This window comes from Cherax quadricarinatus, chromosome 4 (genome assembly GCF_038502225.1).
Source record: "Cherax quadricarinatus isolate ZL_2023a chromosome 4, ASM3850222v1, whole genome shotgun sequence".
In the NCBI taxonomy this organism is placed as follows: domain Eukaryota; kingdom Metazoa; phylum Arthropoda; class Malacostraca; order Decapoda; family Parastacidae; genus Cherax; species Cherax quadricarinatus.
Genome location: NC_091295.1, coordinates 12,134,514 through 12,156,419, shown reverse-complemented (window position 1 = coordinate 12,156,419; position 21,906 = coordinate 12,134,514). Strand labels below are relative to the sequence as shown.

General features: G+C 48.8%; 2 protein-coding genes across 2 annotated transcripts in view; both read left to right on the top strand.

Moving 5' to 3' along the window:
* LOC128702038 (rhodopsin, GQ-coupled-like) overlaps positions 1 to 21,906 on the top strand; it is a 604,475-nt gene that overhangs the window by 272,838 nt on the left and 309,731 nt on the right. The window lies entirely within an intron of this gene.
* On the top strand, positions 14,597 to 15,149 carry LOC138854500 (uncharacterized). The gene is made up of 3 exons (XM_070098194.1): positions 14,597 to 14,791; positions 14,897 to 14,952; positions 14,996 to 15,149. Exons 1-3 carry the CDS (start codon positions 14,597 to 14,599, stop codon positions 15,072 to 15,074), a joined length of 330 nt encoding a protein of 109 aa, XP_069954295.1. The 3' UTR covers positions 15,075 to 15,149.

The window sequence follows — 21,906 nt, the reverse complement described above, 5'->3', positions numbered from 1 at the left end:
ACACCCCAGCTGCTGTAAACCTCGCCACACACACCCCAGCTGCTGTAAACCTCGCCACACACACCCCAGCTGCTGTAAACCTCGCCACACACACCCCAGCTGCTGTAAACCTCGCCACACACATCCCAGCTGCTGTAAACCTCGCCACACACACCCCAGCTGCTGTAAACCTCGCCACACACACCCCAGCTGCTGTAAACCTCGCCACACACACCCCAGCTGCTGTAAACCTCGCCACACACACCCCAGCTGCTGTAAACCTCGCCACACACACCCCAGCTGCTGTAAACCTCGCCACACACACCCCAGCTGCTGTAAACCTCTCCACACACACCCCAGCTGCTGTAAACCTCGCCACACACACCCCAGCTGCTGTAAACCTCGCCACACACACCCCAGCTGCTGTAAACCTCGCCACACACACCCCAGCTGCTGTAAACCTCGCCACACACACCCCAGCTGCTGTAAACCTCGCCACACACACCCCAGCTGCTGTAAACCTCTCCACACACACCCCAGCTGCTGTAAACCTCTCCACACACACCCCAGCTGCTGTAAACCTCGCCACACACACCCCAGCTGCTGTAAACCTCGCCACACACACCTCAGCTGCTGTAAACCTCGCCACACACACCCCAGCTGCTGTAAACCTCTCCACACACACCCCAGCTGCTGTAAACCTCGCCACACACACCCCAGCTGCTGTAAACCTCTCCACACACACCCCAGCTGCTGTAAACCTCTCCACACACACCCCAGCTGCTGTAAACCTCGCCACACATACCCCAGCTGCTGTAAACCTCGCCACACACACCCCAGCTGCTGTAAACCTCGCCACACACACCCCAGCTGCTGTAAACCTCGCCACACATACCCCAGCTGCTGTAAACCTCGCCACACACACCCCAGCTGCTGTAAACCTCGCCACACATACCCCAGCTGCTGTAAACCTCGCCACACACACCCCAGCTGCTGTAAACCTCGCCACACACACCCCAGCTGCTGTAAACCTCGCCACACACACCCCAGCTGCTGTAAACCTCTCCACACACACCCCAGCTGCTGTAAACCTCTCCACACACACCCCAGCTGCTGTAAACCTCGCCACACACACCCCAGCTGCTGTAAACCTCTCCACACACACCCCAGCTGCTGTAAACCTCGCCACACACACCCCAGCTGCTGTAAACCTCGCCACACACACCCCAGCTGCTGTAAACCTCGCCACACACACCCCAGCTGCTGTAAACCTCTCCACACACACCCCAGCTGCTGTAAACCTCGCCACACACACCCCAGCTGCTGTAAACCTAGCCACACACACCCCAGCTGCTGTAAACCTCTCCACACACACCCCAGCTGCTGTAAACCTCTCCACACACACCCCAGCTGCTGTAAACCTCTCCACACACACCCCAGCTGCTGTAAACCTCTCCACACACACCCCAGCTGCTGTAAACCTCTCCACACACACCCCAGCTGCTGTAAACCTCTCCACACACACCCCAGCTGCTGTAAACCTCGCCACACACACCCCAGCTGCTGTAAACCTCGCCACACACACCCCAGCTGCTGTAAACCTCGCCACACACACCCCAGCTGCTGTAAACCTCGCCACACACACCCCAGCTGCTGTAAACCTCTCCACACACACCCCAGCTGCTGTAAACCTCGCCACACACACCCCAGCTGCTGTAAACCTCGCCACACACACCCCAGCTGCTGTAAACCTCGCCACACACACCCCAGCTGCTGTAAACCTCTCCACACACACCCCAGCTGCTGTAAACCTCTCCACACACACCCCAGCTGCTGTAAACCTCGCCACACACACCCCAGCTGCTGTAAACCTCGCCACACACATCCCAGCTGCTGTAAACCTCGCCACACACACCCCAGCTGCTGTAAACCTCGCCACACACATCCCAGCTGCTGTAAACCTCTCCACACACACCCCAGCTGCTGTAAACCTCGCCACACACACCCCAGCTGCTGTAAACCTCGCCACACACACCCCAGCTGCTGTAAACCTCGCCACACACACCCCAGCTGCTGTAAACCTCGCCACACACACCCCAGCTGCTGTAAACCTCTCCACACACACCCCAGCTGCTGTAAACCTCGCCCCACACACCCCAGCTGCTGTAAACCTCGCCACACACACCCCAGCTGCTGTAACCCTCGCCACACACACCCCAGCTGCTGTAAACCTCCCCACACACACCCTAGCAGTTGTAAACCTCGCCACACACACCCCAGCTGCTGTAAACCTCGCCACACACACCCCAGCTGCTGTAAACCTCGCCACACACATCCCAGCTGCTGTAAACCTCGCCACACACACCCCAGCTGCTGTAAACCTCGCCACACACATCCCAGCTGCTGTAAACCTCGCCACACACACCCCAGCTGCTGTAAACCTCGCCACACACACCCCAGCTGCTGTAAACCTCGCCCCACACACCCCAGCTGCTGTAACCCTCGCAAGACACATCCCACCTGCTGTAAACCTCGCCACACATACCCCAGCTGCTGTAAACCTCGTCAAACACATTCCAGCTGCTGTAAACCTCTCCACACACACCCCAGCTGCTGTAAACCTCGCCACACACACCCCAGCTGCTGTAAACCTCGCCACACACACCCCAGCTGCTGTAAACCTCGCCACACACACCCCAGCTGCTGTAAACCTCGCCACACACACCCCAGCTGCTGTAAACCTCGCCACACACACCCCAGCTGCTGTAAACATCGCCACACACACCCCAGCTGCTGTAAACCTCGCCACCACACATCCCATCTGTTGTAAACCTCGCCACACACCCCAGCTGCTGTAACCCTCGCCACACACACACACCCCAGTTGCTGTAAACCTCGCCACAGACACCCCAGCTGCTGTAAACCTCGCCACACACACCCCAGCTGCTGTAAACCTCGCCACACACACCCCAGCTGCTGTAAACCTCGCCACCACACATCCCATCTGTTGTAAACCTCGCCACACACCCCAGCTGCTGTAACCCTCGCCACACACACACACCCCAGTTGCTGTAAACCTCGCCACAGACACCCCAGCTGCTGTAAACCTCGCCCCACACTCCCCAGCTGCTGTAAACCTCACCACACACACACCCCAGCTGCTGTAAACCTCACCACACACACACCTCAGCTGTTGTAAACCTTACCACACACACCCCAGCTGCTGTAAACCTCACCACACACACACCTCAGCTGTTGTAAACCTCGCCACACACACCCGAGGTGCTGTAAACCTCGCCACACACACCTCAGCTGCTGTAAACCTCGCCACACACACCCCAACTGCTGTAAACCTCTCCACACACACCCCAGCTGCTGTAAACCTCGCCACACACACCCCAGCTGCTGTAAACCTCGCCACACATACCTCAGCTGCTGTAAACCTCGCCACACACACCTCAGCTGCTGTAAACCTCTCCACACACACCACAGCTGCTGTAAACCTCGCCACACACACCTCAGCTGCTGTAAACCTCGCCACACACACCTCAGCTGCTGTAAACCTCGCCACACACACCCCAGCTGCTGTAAACCTCGCCCCACACACCCCAGCTGCTGTAAACCTCGCCACACACACCTCAGCTGCTGTAAACCTCGCCACACACACCTCAGCTGCTGTAAACCTCGCCACACACACCCCAGCTGCTGTAAACCTCGCCCCACACACCCCAGCTGCTGTAAACCTCGCCACACATACGTCAGCTGCTGTAAACCTCGCCACACACACCTCAGCTGCTGTAAACCTCTCCACACACACCCCAGCTGCTGTAAACCTCGCCACACATACGTCAGCTGCTGTAAACCTCGCCACACACACCTCAGCTGCTGTAAACCTCTCCACACACACCCCAGCTGCTGTAAACCTCGCCACACACACCTCAGCTGCTGTAAACCTCGCCACACACACCTCAGCTGCTGTAAACCTCTGCACACACACCCCAGCTGCTGTAAACCTCGACACACACACCTCAGCTTCTGTAAACCTCGCCACACACACCTCAGCTGCTGTAAACCTCGCCACACACACCCCAGCTGCTGTAAACCTCGCCACACACACCCCAGCTGCTGTAAACCTCGCCCCACACACCCCAGCTGCTGTAAACCTCGCCACACACACCTGAGCTGCTGTAAACCTCTCCACACACACCCCAGCTGCTGTAAACCTCGCCACACACACCTCAGCTGCTGTAAACCTCGCCCCACACACCCCAGCTGCTGTAAACCTCTCCACACACACCCCAGCTGCTGTAAACCTCGCCACACATACCTCAGCTGCTGTAAACCTCGCCACACACACCCCAGCTGCTGTAAACCTCGCCACACACACCCCAGCTGCTGTAAACCTCTCCACACACACCCCAGCTGCTGTAAACCTCGCCACACACACCTCAGCTGCTGTAAACCTCGCCACACACACCTCAGCTGCTGTAAACCTCGCCACACACACCCCAGCTGCTGTAAACCTCGCCACACACACACCTCAGCTGCTGTAAACCTCGCCACACACACCTCAGCTGCTGTAAACCTCGCCACACACACCTCAGCTGCTGTAAACCTCGCCACACACACCCCAGCTGCTGTAAACCTCGCCACACACACCTCAGCTGCTGTAAACCTCGCCACACACACCCCAGCTGCTGTAAACCTCGCCACACACACCTCAGCTGCTGTAAACCTCGCCACACACACCTCAGCTGCTGTAAACCTCGCCACACACACCCCAGCTGCTGTAAACCCCGCCACACACACCGCAGCTGCTGTAAACCTCGCCACACACACCTCAGCTGCTGTAAACCTCGCCACACACACCTCAGCTGCTGTAAACCTCGCCACACACACCTCAGCTGCTGTAAACCTCGGCACACACACCTCAGCTGCTGTAAACCTCGCCACACACACCCCAGCTGCTGTAAACCTCGCCACACACACCCCAGCTGCTGTAAACCTCGCCACACACACCTCAGCTACTCTAAACCTCGCCACACACACCTCAGCTACTGTAAACCTCGCCACACACACCCCAGCTGCTGTAAACCTCGCCACACACACCCCAGCTGCTGTAAACCTCTCCACACACACCCCAGCTGCTGTAAACCTCGCCACACACACCCCAGCTGCTGTAAACCTCGCCACACACACCCCAGCTGCTGTAAATCTCTCCACACACACGCCAGCTGCTGTAAACCTCGCCACACACACCCCAGCTGCTGTAAACCTCTCCACACACACCTCAGCTGCTGTAAACCTCTCCACACACACCTCAGCTGCTGTAAAGCTCTCCACACACACCCCAGCTGCTGTAAACCTCGCCACACACACCCCAGCTACTGTAACCCTCGCCACACACACCCCAGCTGCTGTAAACCTCGCCACACACACCCTAGCTGCTGTAAACCTCGCCACACACACCCCAGCTGCTGTAAACCTCGCCACACACACCCCAGCTGCTGTAAACCTCGCCACACACATCCCAGCTGCTGTAAACCTCGCCACACACACCCCAGCTGCTGTAAACCTCGCCACACACATCCCAGCTGCTGTAAACCTCGCCACACACACCCCAGCTGCTGTAAACCTCGCCACACACACCCCAGCTGCTGTAAACCTCGCCCCACACACCCCAGCTGCTGTAAACCTCGCCACACACACCCCAGCTGCTGTAAACCTCGCCACACATACCCCAGCTGCTGTAAACCTCGTCAAACACACCCCAGCTGCTGTAAACCTCTCCACACACACCCCAGCTGCTGTAAACCTCGCCACACACACCCCAGCTGCTGTAAACCTCGCCACACACACCCCAGCTGCTGTAAACCTCGCCACACACACCCCAGCTGCTGTAAACCTCGCCACAAACACCCCAGCTGCTGTAAACCTCTCCACACACACCTCAGCTGCTATAAACCTCGCCACACACACCCCAGCTGCTGTAAACCTCGCCACACACACCCCAGCTGCTGTAAACATCGCCACACACACCCCAGCTGCTGTAAACCTCGCCACCACACATCCCATCTGTTGTAAACCTCGCCACACACCCCAGCTGCTGTAACCCTCGCCACACACACACACCCCAGTTGCTGTAAACCTCGCCACAGACACCCCAGCTGCTGTAAACCTCGCCACACACACCCCAGCTGCTGTAAACCTCGCCACACACACCCCAGCTGCTGTAAACCTCGCCACCACACACCCCAGCTTCTGTAAACCTCGCCACCACACATCCCAGCTTCTGTAAACCTCGCCACACACACCTCAGCTGCTGTAAACCTCGCCACACACACCTCAGCTGCTGTAAACCTCGCCACACACACCTCAGCTGCTGTACACCTCGCCACACACACCCCAGCTGCTGTAAACCTCGCCAAACACACCTCAGACGCTGTTAACATCGCCACTCACACCTCAGCTGCTGTAAACCTCGCCACACACACCCCAGCTGCTGTAAACCTCGCCACACACACCCCAGCTGCTGTAAACCTCGCCACACACACCGCAGCTGCTGTAAACCTCGCCACACACACCTCAGCTGCTGTAAACCTCGCCACACACACCTCAGCTGCTGTAAACCTCGCCACACACACCTCAGCTGCTGTAAACCTCGCCACACACACCTCAGCTGCTGTAAACCTCGCCACACACACCTCAGCTGCTGTAAACCTCGCCACACACACCCCAGCTGCTGTAAACCTCGCCACACACACCCCAGCTGCTGTAAACCTCGCCACACACACCTCAGCTACTGTAAACCTCGCCACACACACCTCAGCTGCTGTAAACCTCGCCACACAGACCCCAGCTGCTGTAAACCTCGCCACACACACCTCAGCTGCTGCAAACCTCTCCACACACACCCCAGCTGCTGTAAACCTCGTCAAACACACCCCAGCTGCTGTAAACCTCTCCACACACACCCCAGCTGCTGTAAACCTCGCCACACACACCCCAGCTGCTGTAAACCTCGCCACACACACCCCAGCTGCTGTAAACCTCGCCACAAACACCCCAGCTGCTGTAAACCTCTCCACACACACCTCAGCTACTATAAACCTCGCCACACACACCCCAGCTGCTGTAAACCTCGCCACACACACCCCAGCTGCTGTAAACATCGCCACACACACCCCAGCTGCTGTAAACCTCGCCACAAACACCCCAGCTGCTGTAAACCTCTCCACACACACCTCAGCTGCTATAAACCTCGCCACACACACCCCAGCTGCTGTAAACCTCGCCACACACACCCCAGCTGCTGTAAACCTCGCCACACACACCCCAGCTGCTGTAAACATCGCCACACACACCCCAGCTGCTGTAAACCTCGCCACACACACCCCAGCTGCTGTAAACCTCGCCACACACACCCCAGCTGCTGTAAACCTCGCCACAAACACCCCAGCTGCTGTAAACCTCTCCACACACACCTCAGCTGCTATAAACCTCGCCACACACACCCCAGCTGCTGTAAACCTCGCCACACACACCCCAGCTGCTGTAAACCTCGCCACACACACCCCAGCTGCTGTAAACATCGCCACACACACCCCAGCTGCTGTAAACCTCGCCACCACACATCCCATCTGTTGTAAACCTCGCCACACACCCCAGCTGCTGTAACCCTCGCCACACACACACACCCCAGTTGCTGTAAACCTGGCCACAGACACCCCAGCTGCTGTAAACCTCGCCACACACACCCCAGCTGCTGTAAACCTCGCCACACACACCCCAGCTGCTGTAAACCTCGCCACCACACATCCCATCTGTTGTAAACCTCGCCACACACCCCAGCTGCTGTAACCCTCGCCACACACACACACCCCAGTTGCTGTAAACCTCGCCACACACACCCCAGCTGCTTTAAACCTCGCCACACACACCTCAGCTGCTGTAAACCTCGCCACACACACCTCAGCTGCTGTAAACCTCGCCACACACACCCCAGCTGCTGTAAACCTCGCCACACACACCTCAGCTGCTGTAAACCTCGCCACACACACCTCAGCTGCTGTAAACCTCGCCACACACACTTCAGCTGCTGTAAACCTCGCCACACACACCCCAGCTGCTGTAAACCTCGCCACACACACCCCAGCTGCTGTAAACCTCGCCACACACACCTCAGCTGCTGTAAACCTCGCCACACACACCCCAGCTGCTGTAAACCTCGCCACACACACCCCAGCTGCTGTAAACCTCGCCACACACACCGCAGCTGCTGTAAACCTCGCCACACACACCTCAGCTGCTGTAAACCTCGCCACACACACCTCAGCTGCTGTAAACCTCGCCACACACACCTCAGCTGCTGTAAACCTCGCCACACACACCTCAGCTGCTGTAAACCTCGCCACACACACCTCAGCTGCTGTAAACCTCGCCACACACACCCCAGCTGCTGTAAACCTCGCCACACACACCCCAGCTGCTGTAAACCTCGCCACACACACCTCAGCTACTGTAAACCTCGCCACACACACCTCAGCTGCTGTAAACCTCGCCACACAGACCCCAGCTGCTGTAAACCTCGCCACACACACCTCAGCTGCTGCAAACCTCTCCACACACACCCCAGCTGCTGTAAACCTCGACACACACACCTCAGCTGCTGTAAACCTCGCCACACACACCCCAGCTGCTGTAAACCTCGCCACACACACCCCAGCTGCTGTAAACCTCGCCACACACACCCCAGCTGCTGTAAACCTCGCCACACACACCCCCAGCTGCTGTAAACCTCGCCACACACACCCCAGCTGCTGTAAACCTCGCCACACACACCCCAGCTGCTGTGAACCTCGCCACACACACCCCAGCTGCTGTAAACCTCGCCACACACACCCCAGCTGCCGTAAACCTCGCCACACACACCCCAGCTGCTGTAAACCTCTCCACACACACCCCAGCTGCTGTAAACCTCGCCACACACACCCCAGCTGCTGTAAACCTCTCCACACACACCCCAGCTGCTGTAAACCTCGCCACACACACCCCAGCTGCTGTAAACCTCGCCACACACACCCCAGCTGCTGTAAATCTCTCCACACACACCCCAGCTGCTGTAAACCTCGCCACACACACCCCAGCTGCTGTAAACCTCTCCACACACACCTCAGCTGCTGTAAACCTCTCCACACACACCTCAGCTGCTGTAAACCTTTCCACATACACCCCAGCTGCTGTAAACCTCGCCACACACACCCCAGCTGCTGTAACCCTCGCCACACACACCCCAGCTGCTGTAAACCTCGCCACACACTCCCTAGCTGCTGTAAACCTCGCCACACACACCCCAGCTGCTGTAAACCTCGCCACACACACCCCAGCTGCTGTAAACCTCGCCACACACATCCCAGCTGCTGTAAACCTCGCCACACACACCCCAGCTGCTGTAAACCTCGCCACACACACCCCAGCTGCTGTAAACCTCGCCCCACACACCCCAGCTGCTGTAAACCTCGCCACACACATCCCAGCTGCTGTAAACCTCGCCACACATACCCCAACTGCTGTAAACCTCGTCAAACACACCCCAGCTGCTGTAAACCTCTCCACACACACCCCAGCTGCTGTAAACCTCGCCACACACACCCCAGCTGCTGTAAACCTCGCCACACACACCCCAGCTGCTGTAAACCTCGCCACACACACCCCAGCTGCTGTAAACCTCGCCACAAACACCCCAGCTTCTGTAAACCTCTCCACACACACCTCAGCTGCTATAAACCTCGCCACACACACCCCAGCTGCTGTAAACCTCGCCACACACACCCCAGCTGCTGTAAACATCTCCACACACACCCCAGCTGCTGTAAACCTCGCCACCACACATCCCATCTGTTGTAAACCTCGCCACACACCCCAGCTGCTGTAACCCTCGCCACACACACACACCCCAGTTGCTGTAAACCTCGCCACAGACACCCCAGCTGCTGTAAACCTCGCCACACACACCCCAGCTGCTGTAAACCTCGCCACACACACCCCAGCTGCTGTAAACCTCGCCACACACATCCCATCTGTTGTAAACCTCGAAACACACCCCAGCTGCTGTAACCCTCGCCACACACACACACCCCAGTTGCTGTAAACCTCGCCACAGACACCCCAGCTGCTGTAAACCTCGCCCCACACTCCCCAGCTGCTGTAAACCTCACCACACACACACCCCAGCTGCTGTAAACCTCACCACACACACACCTCAGCTGTTGTAAACCTCACCACACACACCCCAGCTGCTGTAAACCTCGCCACACATACCTCAGCTGCTGTAAACCTCGCCACACACACCCCAACTGCTGTAAACCTCTCCACACACACCCCAGCTGCTGTAAACCTCGCCACACACACCCCAGCTGCTGTAAACCTCGCCACACATACCTCAGCTGCTGTAAACCTCGCCACACACACCTCAGCTGCTGTAAACCTCTCCACACACACCCCAGCTGCTGTAAACCTCGCTACACACACCTCAGCTGCTGTAAACCTCGCCACACACACCTCAGCTGCTGTAAACCTCGCCACACACACCCCAGCTGCTGTAAACCTCGCCACACACACCCCAGCTGCTGTAAACCTCGCCCCACACACCCCAGCTGCTGTAAACCTCGCCACACATACGTCAGCTGCTGTAAACCTCGCCACACACACCTCAGCTGCTGTAAACCTCTCCACACACACCCCAGCTGCTGTAAACCTCGCCACACACACCTCAGCTGCTGTAAACCTCTCCACACACACCCCAGCTGCTGTAAACCTCGACAAACACACCCCAGCTGCTGTAAACCTCGCCACACACACCTCAGCTGCTGTAAAGCTCGCCACACACACCCCAGCTGCTGTAAACCTCGCCACACACACCCCAGCTGCTGTAAACCTCGCCACACACACCCCAGCTGCTGTAAACCTCGCCACACACACCTCAGCTGCTGTAAACCTCGCCACACACACCCCAGCTGCTGTAAACCTCGCCACACACACCCCAGCTGCTTTAAACCTCGCCACACACACCTCAGCTACTGTAAACCTCGCCACACACACCCCAGCTGCTGTAAACCTCGCCACACACACCTCAGCTACTGTAAACCTCGCCACACACACCGCAGCTGCTGTAAACCTCGCCCTCGCCACACACACCTCAGCTGCTGTAAACCTCGCCACACACACCTCAGCTGCTGCAAACCTCTCCACACACACCCCAGCTGCTGTAAACCTCGCCACACACACCTCAGCTGCTGTAAACCTCTCCACACACACCCCAGCTGCTGTAAACCTCTCCACACACACCCCAGCTGCTGTAAACCTCGTCACACACACCTCAGCTGCTGTAAACCTCGCCACACACACCTCAGCTGCTGTAAACCTCTCCACACACACCCCAGCTGCTGTAAACCTCGCCACACACACCTCAGCTGCTGTAAACCTCGCCACACACACCTCAGCTGCTGTAAACCTCTCCACACACACCCCAGCTGCTGTAAACCTCGCCACACACACCTCAGCTGCTGTAAACCTCGCCACACACACCCCAGCTGCTGTAAACCTCGCCACACACACCTCAGCTGCTGTAAACCTCGCCACACACACCTCAGCTGCTGTAAACCTCGCCACACACACCTCAGCTGCTGTAAACCTCGCCACACACACCCCAGCTGCTGTAAACCTCGCCACACACACCTCAGCTGCTGTAAACCTCGCCACACACACCCCAGCTGCTGTAACCCTCGCCACACACACCCCAGCTGCTGTAAACCTCGCCACACACACCCCAGCTGCTGTAAACCTCGCCACACACACCCCAGGTGCTGTAAACCTCGCCACACACACCTCAGCTGCTGTAAACCTCGCCACACACACCCCAGCTGCTGTAAACCTCGCCACACACACCCCAGCTGCTGTAAACCTCGCCACACACACCTCAGCTGCTGTAAACCTCGCCACACACACCCCAGCTGCTGTAAACCTCGCCACACACACCCCAGCTGCTGTAAACCTCGCCACACACACCCCAGCTGCTGTTTCACGAAGTCAAACATCAAAATTACTTCAAGGAAATACTGAAAGTTGGAACTAGAAGTTGCTATTGAATTATTGGATGCTGCTGGTACTCATACAGTAGATGTTTAATATGATAATTAGTTTTAAATTATCGAAGTCTTATGATTATATATATATTGACAGCTGATTGTTTTATAGGAGTTTTTTTCTGATTTTTAATATTTTTGGGAGCTAATTTTGAGCTTAGCAATACGATATATCAGTTATATAATAAGTGGATTGTACAATGGACTTTTTTTTTTTTTGATATTTTTTATCGTAACTAAAACCGTAACCCAATCTGACCTAGATTAAGAGATCAGTTCTAGGTTAGGTTAACCTATTTCGGTTTTCTTTATTGGCTACCAAAAACAGAACTTTTTTCAAAAGGCCCAAACTGATTTTTTTTTTGTTTTTTTTACAAAAGTCTCTCACTATTGGAGAATTAACATAAAAACACAGGAGCCTTATATGTAGATCAGCGTTTTTGTTAAAACTGTTTTTATGTGGTTTTTATAATGGAAATATAAACACAAATGCAGTATAATGTGATCCTTTATTGACAACGTTTCACCCACACAGTGGGCTTTTTCAAGTCACACACAGATCTGTGTGTGACTTGAAAAAGCCCACTGTGTGGGTGAAACGTTGTCAATAAAGGATCACATTATACTGCATTTGTGTTTATATTTCCATTGTGTCGGTATTTTATATCATTTATTTCCATCGGTTTTTATAATATTTTGCAAAATTTTTTTCTGTTTGTAATACCTTTATGTGCTTTGTTTGGTGGCTCGTTCAGCTCTCACACTGAATGTGCGGGGTTAGATCCCCGTACAGGTGGAAACGTTGGGTATGTTTCTTTATATCTGCTGCCTCCCTGTTCACCTAGCAGCAAGTAGGTATCCGGGTGTTAGTTGACTGGTGAGGGTCGCATCTAAGTCCCGTCCTTAGATAGGACGGGACTTTGAAATAAGTTGACGTCGGGTAACAGTTCATAACTTGTATAATTGCTTTGTGTAAAAAAAAAAGTGTATGGCCCTCATCTAAATTCATTTTCACGGATAATAAATAATAATAATTTAATAAATGTATAAAGTGGTGGTGGTGTTAAAAACACACACAAAAAAATTATTGTACTAAGAAGTAAATAAGAAGGTATGTAGTAATAAGGTTAATAGTTATAATCATAATCTTTCAAGAGGTGGACTGGTAAGCCAGTGGAAGGCCTCGATCAGATGGCTAAAAATCTGCAGCTGTGCGTCATCATATGACTAAGACCCGCGTCCGGAAACACTTTTCCTGTTTCCTGATAAATCTTAACTAAGTGAAAAAAATGTTATGGTTATGATGTTAAGTAGGAACATGACCGTCTGGAACACTGTGGAGGACACGATAAAATATATTAAAATATTAGGGTCTATCCTAGTTTGTCAGTGGACACTCCCACAAGAGTTGAACGAGGTTCCCAAAGACACAAGTGGAGCGAGGTCCAAAATTTCGCAAGATAATTTGAAAGTACCAAATTCTTTCTAGAAGGCCACGAGGGGGCAGCAGAGTAAATCCACATTATGTGCCTCTGACATGTTTAATCTCAGCACCACACAAAAAAAATCATTTATGACGTCCAAGATTAAATAAAACTTTAATATTAGACCAACGTAGGATAAACAACAGTCCATGCAATTAGGGCTGCCAGTGTTGGTACGTTCGTACAAAATTAGTACTATTTAACACTTGTTGTATGTTTGCTACGACGCCCGATATTTTTGCTACATTTTGTGAACTTTGTTAAAATATAAAATTTTTGCTCAGAAGCCGCCATGTAATAATTTTATGATCTACGCTTATTTTTAAAACATCAACATTCCTTACGGCTGATACATGTTCATTAATATGTTTTCGGTTTATTATGCAGATGAAGACTGGAGAATCTAGTGGAGAGAGGAGACTGTGTGTATTGTGTAATATGATGCAATCATGTGATGTATTCCTCTGAGTCACTGGCCCTGCTCCCCTGGCCTCAGTTTGACTTTTGGCTCACTGCAACTCAAAAATTTTGAGTTGCAGTGACGCAGTTAGCGATGTGTTCCAGTTACTCGACGTTATTTCCTTTTGCAAGTCTTATGTGAACAGTTTGTGTTTTCACGTTATTTTGTGTGAACCCATTATGAATGAAGAGAAAAATATGGAAACGGTTTCTGCAAATTATGCAACTGTGAAAGTGATGGCAGTTTAAGTCAAATTGAACGACAAGAAAACACAGAAAGGCATAAAAGACTAAAATCTACGAAACTAACTTTTAAAGTACCTGCTTCCATGAAACCTGGCCCGTCCTCTCTTCACTCCGTACAGATGGCAGCTGCTGAGCTTAAACTGTGGGTTTATTGCAGAACATAATTTACATATAGCCCTTTTGGATCATTTGCCTTGCCTTGTTGCAAACGTTTGTCCAGATTAAAAAATAGGAACGGATATCAAGTAGTATTATAAAAACAAAAGAACATACGTTTTTTCTAATATGATCGGTGAATATGACTTTTGTAACCTAGTATTTAGGTTGAAGATGACTAAATTTTCTCTTATTATTGATGAGACAACAGATATTAATATCAAACAACTTGTTCTGGTAGGTACACATTATAATACTGATGTTCAAAAAACAGTGGACAAATTTCTGATACATTTAGAACTTAAAGACGCAACTACTCTTGGAGTTTTATAATTGTCATGGGGGAGAGTTAAACCCGTAAGGATTATACAGCGCTTGTGGGGGGGGGATGGAAGATATTCAGGCTTAATTCAAGGGACTGGAGCACAGATCCAATTCCCTAGATCAAGAGCCCCTCAACAACTTCAAGGAACCTCCTTTGAGGGGTTGGAGTTTATAACTGGACGGAGGCCTTTTTTTTTTTAACAGTAATGAAATCGCTTTTGAAAACCCAATAGTATTTGCTAGCGATAATGCTAGTGTTGTGATGGGAAGCAGAGGAGCCTAGCATCTCTTAAAACAGAAAAATCCTCGTATCTTCACACAACTTTGTGTCCACCATTCATTGCACTTGTGTGCTTGTGAATCCTCCACTGAACTGCCACATTATATATGAGTTAGAAATATTTTTCATATTTGAGCAATAGGCCTATGAGCCTATATGAATATAAAGAATTTCAAACATTTACAAATACGAATCCTCAAAAAGTTTGCACATTAACTGCACAAGATGACTTTCCCTCGAGCAAGTGGCAGGAATTTTAGAACAATGGCATGCAGTTTAATGTCGTTGTTTACATCTGCTATATTAGAAGATGGCATTCCCATGGCTTCAAGAATTATAGAGGAATTATAAAATTCCATTAGAAAAATGTATTATATTTTCTTCGCTTACATTTTGCCTGACATGAATAAACTCAATTTGAACTATCAAGCAGAAACATTTACAATTTATAAGTTACGGAATTCTGTTAATGCTAGTGTTAAAATGATTATCATCAATTTCATCAATATGATATAAGTATTGATGATCCCTCAACATATCTCAGGATAAATAACATCTGTATCGGCGCCACTGCAGAAAGCATTTGCCTCGATAATTCAACAAAAATTCCCTGGAAAGAATTGCAAGAATTTTGAGTAAAAAAAATAAAATTTCTATGTCTGTCTTACAAAACAAAGTTTAAATGCTTTTAATTTTATGAATTGTATGCAAAATTGGTGTTGCTTGAGGCGTTGGAGCCGGCTACTGTTATTGAGGGAAGGCCTAAATCAATTATCCCACTAGTTATGATATTTTCCGATTTAGTCGATGTAGACCATTATAAAAAAATAAAGAATAGAAGGAGCTGAAAACGCAAAATCAATCTCCAGATGCTGAAAATAGGTTTGAGAAATTTTGGTTTATCATGTCTCGAGAAAAATGCTGTGATGAATATGTCTTCCTTGTTAGTCCAAATTTATGATCCGTCTTCTTTCATTGGCTCAGTCTTTAGCAGCTGCTCAAGTTAAAAATCGCACTTCTCTGAAAATGTCCAGCTTAAATGTGTTAATAAGATATAAATCTTGACTTCAACACATTAACTGCACATCGTGGAATCCACCAAAAAGATCTTTGTGATAGAATCCAACAGCAAAAAAAAAAAAAAAAAGAAAAAGGGTATAGTGATGTAGCAGTTGATAAAGTTCTGTTTTAATAAACTATAAGCTCAGTGAATGTATTTCCTCCATTTCAATGTTTTAATAAGATGTATCATAAGATGTATGTTAAATGTATTTTTACCTGTTAAAAATATTTTATAGGCATTTATATATTGATGTTTATACTGGTACTTTTTTTTTTTTGGCACTTTTTCGTGAAAGGTTTGATACTACTACAAAAATTTTGCCAGACCTGTTTGCGCTTCTTCCCTGTATTGAGAACATTATATACTGCAATTTGTCTACTGATTAAAAAAAATTAAATGAACAGAAACTATTGTTTCAGTACGTTGAGTTTTCTCCCTATAAAGCTCTTCTGTGATCAAAAGAGAGAGAGAGAGAGAGAGAGAGAGAGAGAGAGAGAGAGAGAGAGAGAGAGAGAGAGAGAGAGAGAGAGAGAGAGAGAGATTATCCTCCAGGAACTACAAATAACTTTTCCCCAAAACGAAAAACTTGTCTACGGAGCATTAGTAAATTAATAATATAAAGTAATCCATTTGATGTACTGGTGACAATAGTGAAGACATAGATGATAGAACAAGCTTTTAACGGGACAACACTTGGCTATGAGAGTCATCACTTGATGACGCTCAACACACACAAACTCTCATAGGTACAACACTTGGCTGTGGAAGTCATCACTTGATGACTGACGCTCAACACACAAACTCTCATAGGTACAACACTTGGCTGTGGAAGTCATCACTTGATGACGCTCAACACACACAAACTCTCATAGGTACAACACTTGGTTGTGGAAGTCATCACTTGATGACTGACGCTCAACACACAAACTCTCATAGGTTCTTCCCACCAGACGCACATACAACGAATTCTGCTAAGAACTGCAAGAGGACACACCAGATAACTTGTTTTATAGATTGACTTAATTAAAAAACAACAGAACTCTACCAGGGAAGACAGCGCTACAAACATTATATTACCTCTTAAAAGTGCTTTAATTTCGTAAAAATCCTTGAATTTTGCATATACAGTCCTAGAAACGGACCAATATAAAACTGCAATATTCAAAAGTATTGCTGACAGTGACACTTCATAACGAAAATAGGAAATACAGATGAGCTCGTGTGTTTTATTATGCAAATTATCCAATGTTAAATAGGAAGTGCAATTGAGGCAGTTATATTCTGGACCTATGAAATATTAACTGAAAAAAAAAATTAACTTAACTTGACCTAAAATGTATCTCCTAATCCAGGTTAGATTAGGCTACGATTAGGCTACGATATTTTAACTAAAAAACGTAACCCAACTTTACCTAGAATGTAACTCCTAATCTAGGTTAATTATTTTTGTTTGTAACCAAAGAAGCTTCGTTACAATCCAGCCAAAATATAACTTTCTCCATTGAATAATTCAGTGGCAGAGAATTTACATAACTTATCGCTAAGCTTAAACCACAAGGAGCTCATTACTTATTTAGCCTCGGAATCAATAACAATGCTAACAGAATCATAATGATAATTTTTAAAGGGGTAGAAGGGTAAGCCAGGGGAAGGCCTCGGTCAGATGACTAAGCAGCGGGTAATCATATGACTGAAACCCGCGTCAGGAAACGCCTTTTCTGTTTCCTGACAAATTTTATCAAACTTAATAGGTCATATTAATAAAAACTTTTTTCTTTTTAGACATTTCTTCGAGGGGACGGGATTATTAACAGGTATAGCCATTCATGCTTTAGAGAACGTACCATCCTGAAGATAATATATTGAACGTACCATCATGTATACAATATATAACAGTTCAAACAGGTTAATAACCCATGGTCTCCCCTGCTGGGAGTTACCTAACCAACCTATCATGTAAACAGGTAACCCACACGAACCCTGCATTTTATTAACACATTTTTTACCATACAGTTGTTTCGTTAGGTTAGTTAAGGTTCGTTAGGAAACAGGAGAAATGTTTCCTGACGCGGGTCTTACTCATATGATGACCCACAGCTGGAGCTTTTGGTCATCTGACCGAGGCCTTCCACTAGCTTACCCGTCTACCTCTTCAAAAATTAAGGTCATTATAACCATTCCATATAATATTAATAATGATAAACATGTTTCACTCACGGCAATATTATAATGCTGTACTGATGCATTAATTACTAATATAAATCTCTCGCTGAGTTCGTCTATCAAATTCTTTCCCTACTACTGCACTCGATGCTATACTTCTGCCACTACTGGTACTGCTACTGTCTCATTACTACTACTACTACTACTACTATTACCACCACTACAACCCCCCTCCATTTCTTCCTAAATCTTCTAACGTATTGTCTTCTGACCTTCTCTACTTCTTTATCGCCCTAGTTGTGATTTGACAATGGTTCAGGATGGACCGAAACATCTTCATAAGTTTCGTCTCCCAAGTGCGAGTTTTTGGTTAATTTTCCTAGCCAGGATAATTGTACAGTCAGTATTAACCGTATATTGGAACAACCGAGGCTGGAGATATCAACGGCGTGTCAGCTGTTTGAAGTGTACATTGGTTTTTATTCACACGACTGGTAGTGCTGCCTGATACTCTCCCCCTCAAGACAAATCTGTAATTTTTCTTTTCGGTTAGTTGGTTAATGGGGGTTTACAGACTTTCAGGTTCAGGTAGGTTTGCCAGGACGGGTCCTGGCCCGGGTCTTCTCCGTGTGGTGACCTGGCAGTGCCTCCCGAAGAAGTGTCAGCCCTATGGCTGGGGCACGGTGCGTCGTCTGCAGGTCAGGTGGAGTACCGTTTACAGCCCTAATGCGGGGGCAGCCCTTTGACAGGGACACGGTGAATTAAAGACTATCGACTACACGAGGGTCATTAAGGCCACACGTAACATTAAATTAAACCAGCACCATACACGCTGAGACACACACACACACACACACACCTCTCCGTGTATTTACTCTGCTTTCTTTGCTTTTGTTTTTTACCAGTTAATCAGCTATTTCGTTTTGTTGTGATAAAATAAGCATGGAAGTAAAGCTCACTATATTTTATCTATTTTTCATATCCTCTACAATATTCTTAGCTGTAAATATAGGTTTTGTCATTATGAAACTGGTAAACAATATTGACAAATTGATGAGGACACATGTGCAACAGTTGGGTGTCTCTATTGTTGAAACGTTTCGCCTACACGGTAGGCTTCTTCAGTCAGATACAGAGGATAAATATGGAGACAACGGAAGTAGTGGCCAGGTAAAGATGTCATCAGTCCATCAAGTTAAGTTAGGTAACATTCGTCAGGAAACAGAACGTACTGACGTGGGTCTCGGTCATATGATGACGCGCCACTGAAACTTTTGGTCATCTGACAGAGGCCTTCCACTGGCTTACCCGTCCCCCCCTTTAAAAATTAAAATAATTTTGGGCATATGTTCTGTGAAGTATCTCTCTCCTGGGTGTGCACTGAGAGCACCCATATAAAGATAAATGAAACGGTTTGTATAGTCCATATATTAGAAAGGGTATATATAAATATAATGCATATATTAGAAAGGGTGCATATCCATTTAATCCATATATTAGACATTATATATACTTGACTATTGGTGCAGAGGCGACAAGCAACCTTAATTAATGACTCTGGTAAGTGGCCAGCTTCCCTCCTCTCCTCCAGCGGCTGGTGCTTCTCTCTCCTCACAACTGGCGATACATTTGACTCTCACTTTGGGTTTCGTTACAAATATCTCGTTTTCCTCCTCTTCCTACCATGATATTTGGTTGCTGAACACCACAAATGAGGTAGTTGAAGTTCTCTCAATAAAGATCGAGAACCAAAACCTAGTCATTGTGGTTGTATATAAGCCACCAGATGCAATCTCCCAACAGTTCAAGGAACAGCTACGGAAAATTGATTACTGTCTGGAAAACCTTCCAGTTCCATCCCCAAACATCTTACTGCTTGGTGATTTCAACCTAAGGCATACAAAATGGAAGAATGTAGCAAATAATGTTATAGCAGAAACAATCCCTGGAGGTAGCGCAGATGAAAGGTCACACACACATGAGCTACTAAGTCTCTGCGAAAAACACACCTTAAGCCAGCAGATAGTGGAGCCAACAAGACTAGAAAACACACTTGACCCTATCTTCACAAATAATGAGGACCTGATAAGAGACATAAGAATATAAAAAACAACTAATTCCGATCACAACCTAATCGAAGTCCAGACGTACATTGTCATGTAGGGAAAGGGTAATGATTAGGGGAATATGGGAGTAAGGGAGTCAGTAGGCAGGGAGTAGGTAGGAGAGGTGAGTCGAGTGACGCGAGGCGTAGGTAGGTAGGTAATGTGAGGTCACTGGTGACTACAACTTCACCTCTCATTACTCTACCCACCACTCCACACTACTCACCCTCTCACTACTTTAACTGAAATAAACTAACTGAATAAATGAGTAAATAACAGGGACAGTGAATATTACTATTCTACTCAAGCACAGTTTATTATTAAGTCTTTGTACAATAATATATTTGGGAACAGGAGAACATTATTGTGGTTTAGATAAATGGGATGGTATGTATAAGCAGTGATACAGGGAACACAATCAACTTGACCAAAATGAATATAACTTACAATATAGTTCAGAGGACAGTTCACTACAGGAACTAAGCCACAGGTCCCAAGACCTACACAGCACGAGTACTGCGCCAAGCCAGTACTCGTGCAAGGTGTGACCATATAATTGGTTAAATTAGGTCTCCCAAGAGACCTCACAAGCCCAGCTGAACTACATCACAACATGCATAGGGGTCCTGATCAGCAGAATGCATGTACCTGTGAAGGTGTCTTCACAAAATAAATACAACTTCAACAACAAGAACATCAACTGGGACCAGGTAAACCATGTCCTAAACGAAACATGTTGGGAAGATGTCTTAAATGACATTGATCCAAACCAGTGCCTTGAAAGGATCAACTTCCTGGCAGCTGAAGCATGTTCTAGGCATATTCCCCTAAGAAAGAAGAAGAGCAGGAGTAAACTGGAGAGAGAAAGACGCTCCCTCTACAGAACACGACGAAGAGTCACTGAGCTCCTCAGGAGTGGTAGAATATCTGATACACGACAGGAGGCTCTGACCAGGGAAGTGGAAACTATCGAACTTCAGTTAAATGACTCGTACAAGAACCAGGAGAGACAGGAGGAGCTTAAAGCTATTAGTGAAATTGAAAGAAATTCAAAATATTTCTTTTCATATGCCAAAAACAAGGCAAATATCACATCTAGTATTGGGCCCTTACTCAGACAGGATGGGATTTATACAGATGACAACAAGGAAATGAGTGAAATATTGAAATCCCAGTACGACTTTGTGTTTAGTGAACCTCTAATCAGTCTGAGGATCAACGACCCAAATGATTTCTTCATGAATGAGCCTCAAAACTGTATGCCAGATTTCCGACATCACCCTAACTCCGATAGATTTCGAGAAAGCCATTGACAACATGCCCATGCAATCAGCCCCGGGCCCAGACTCGTGGAACTCTGTATTCATTAAGAACTGCAAGAAACCCCTCTCGCGTGCCCTAAGTACACTATGGAGGAGGAGCTTGGACATGGGTGAAATTCCACAGTCACTTAAAACAACGGATATAGCCCCACTCCATAAAGGTGGCAGCAAAACATTAGCTA

Bases quoted from the DNA above. Each gene is read 5' to 3' on its own strand.
- LOC138854500 (XM_070098194.1), top strand. From the start codon at position 14,597: ATGATCGGTGAATATGACTTTTGTAACCTAGTATTTAGGTTGAAGATG. The intron at 14,792-14,896 runs GTTTTATAATTG...ACTGGAGCACAG, and splicing joins AAGACGCAACTACTCTTGGA to ATCCAATTCCCTAGATCAAG. The intron at 14,953-14,995 runs GTTGGAGTTTAT...TTTTTTTAACAG, and splicing joins CAAGGAACCTCCTTTGAGGG to TAATGAAATCGCTTTTGAAA.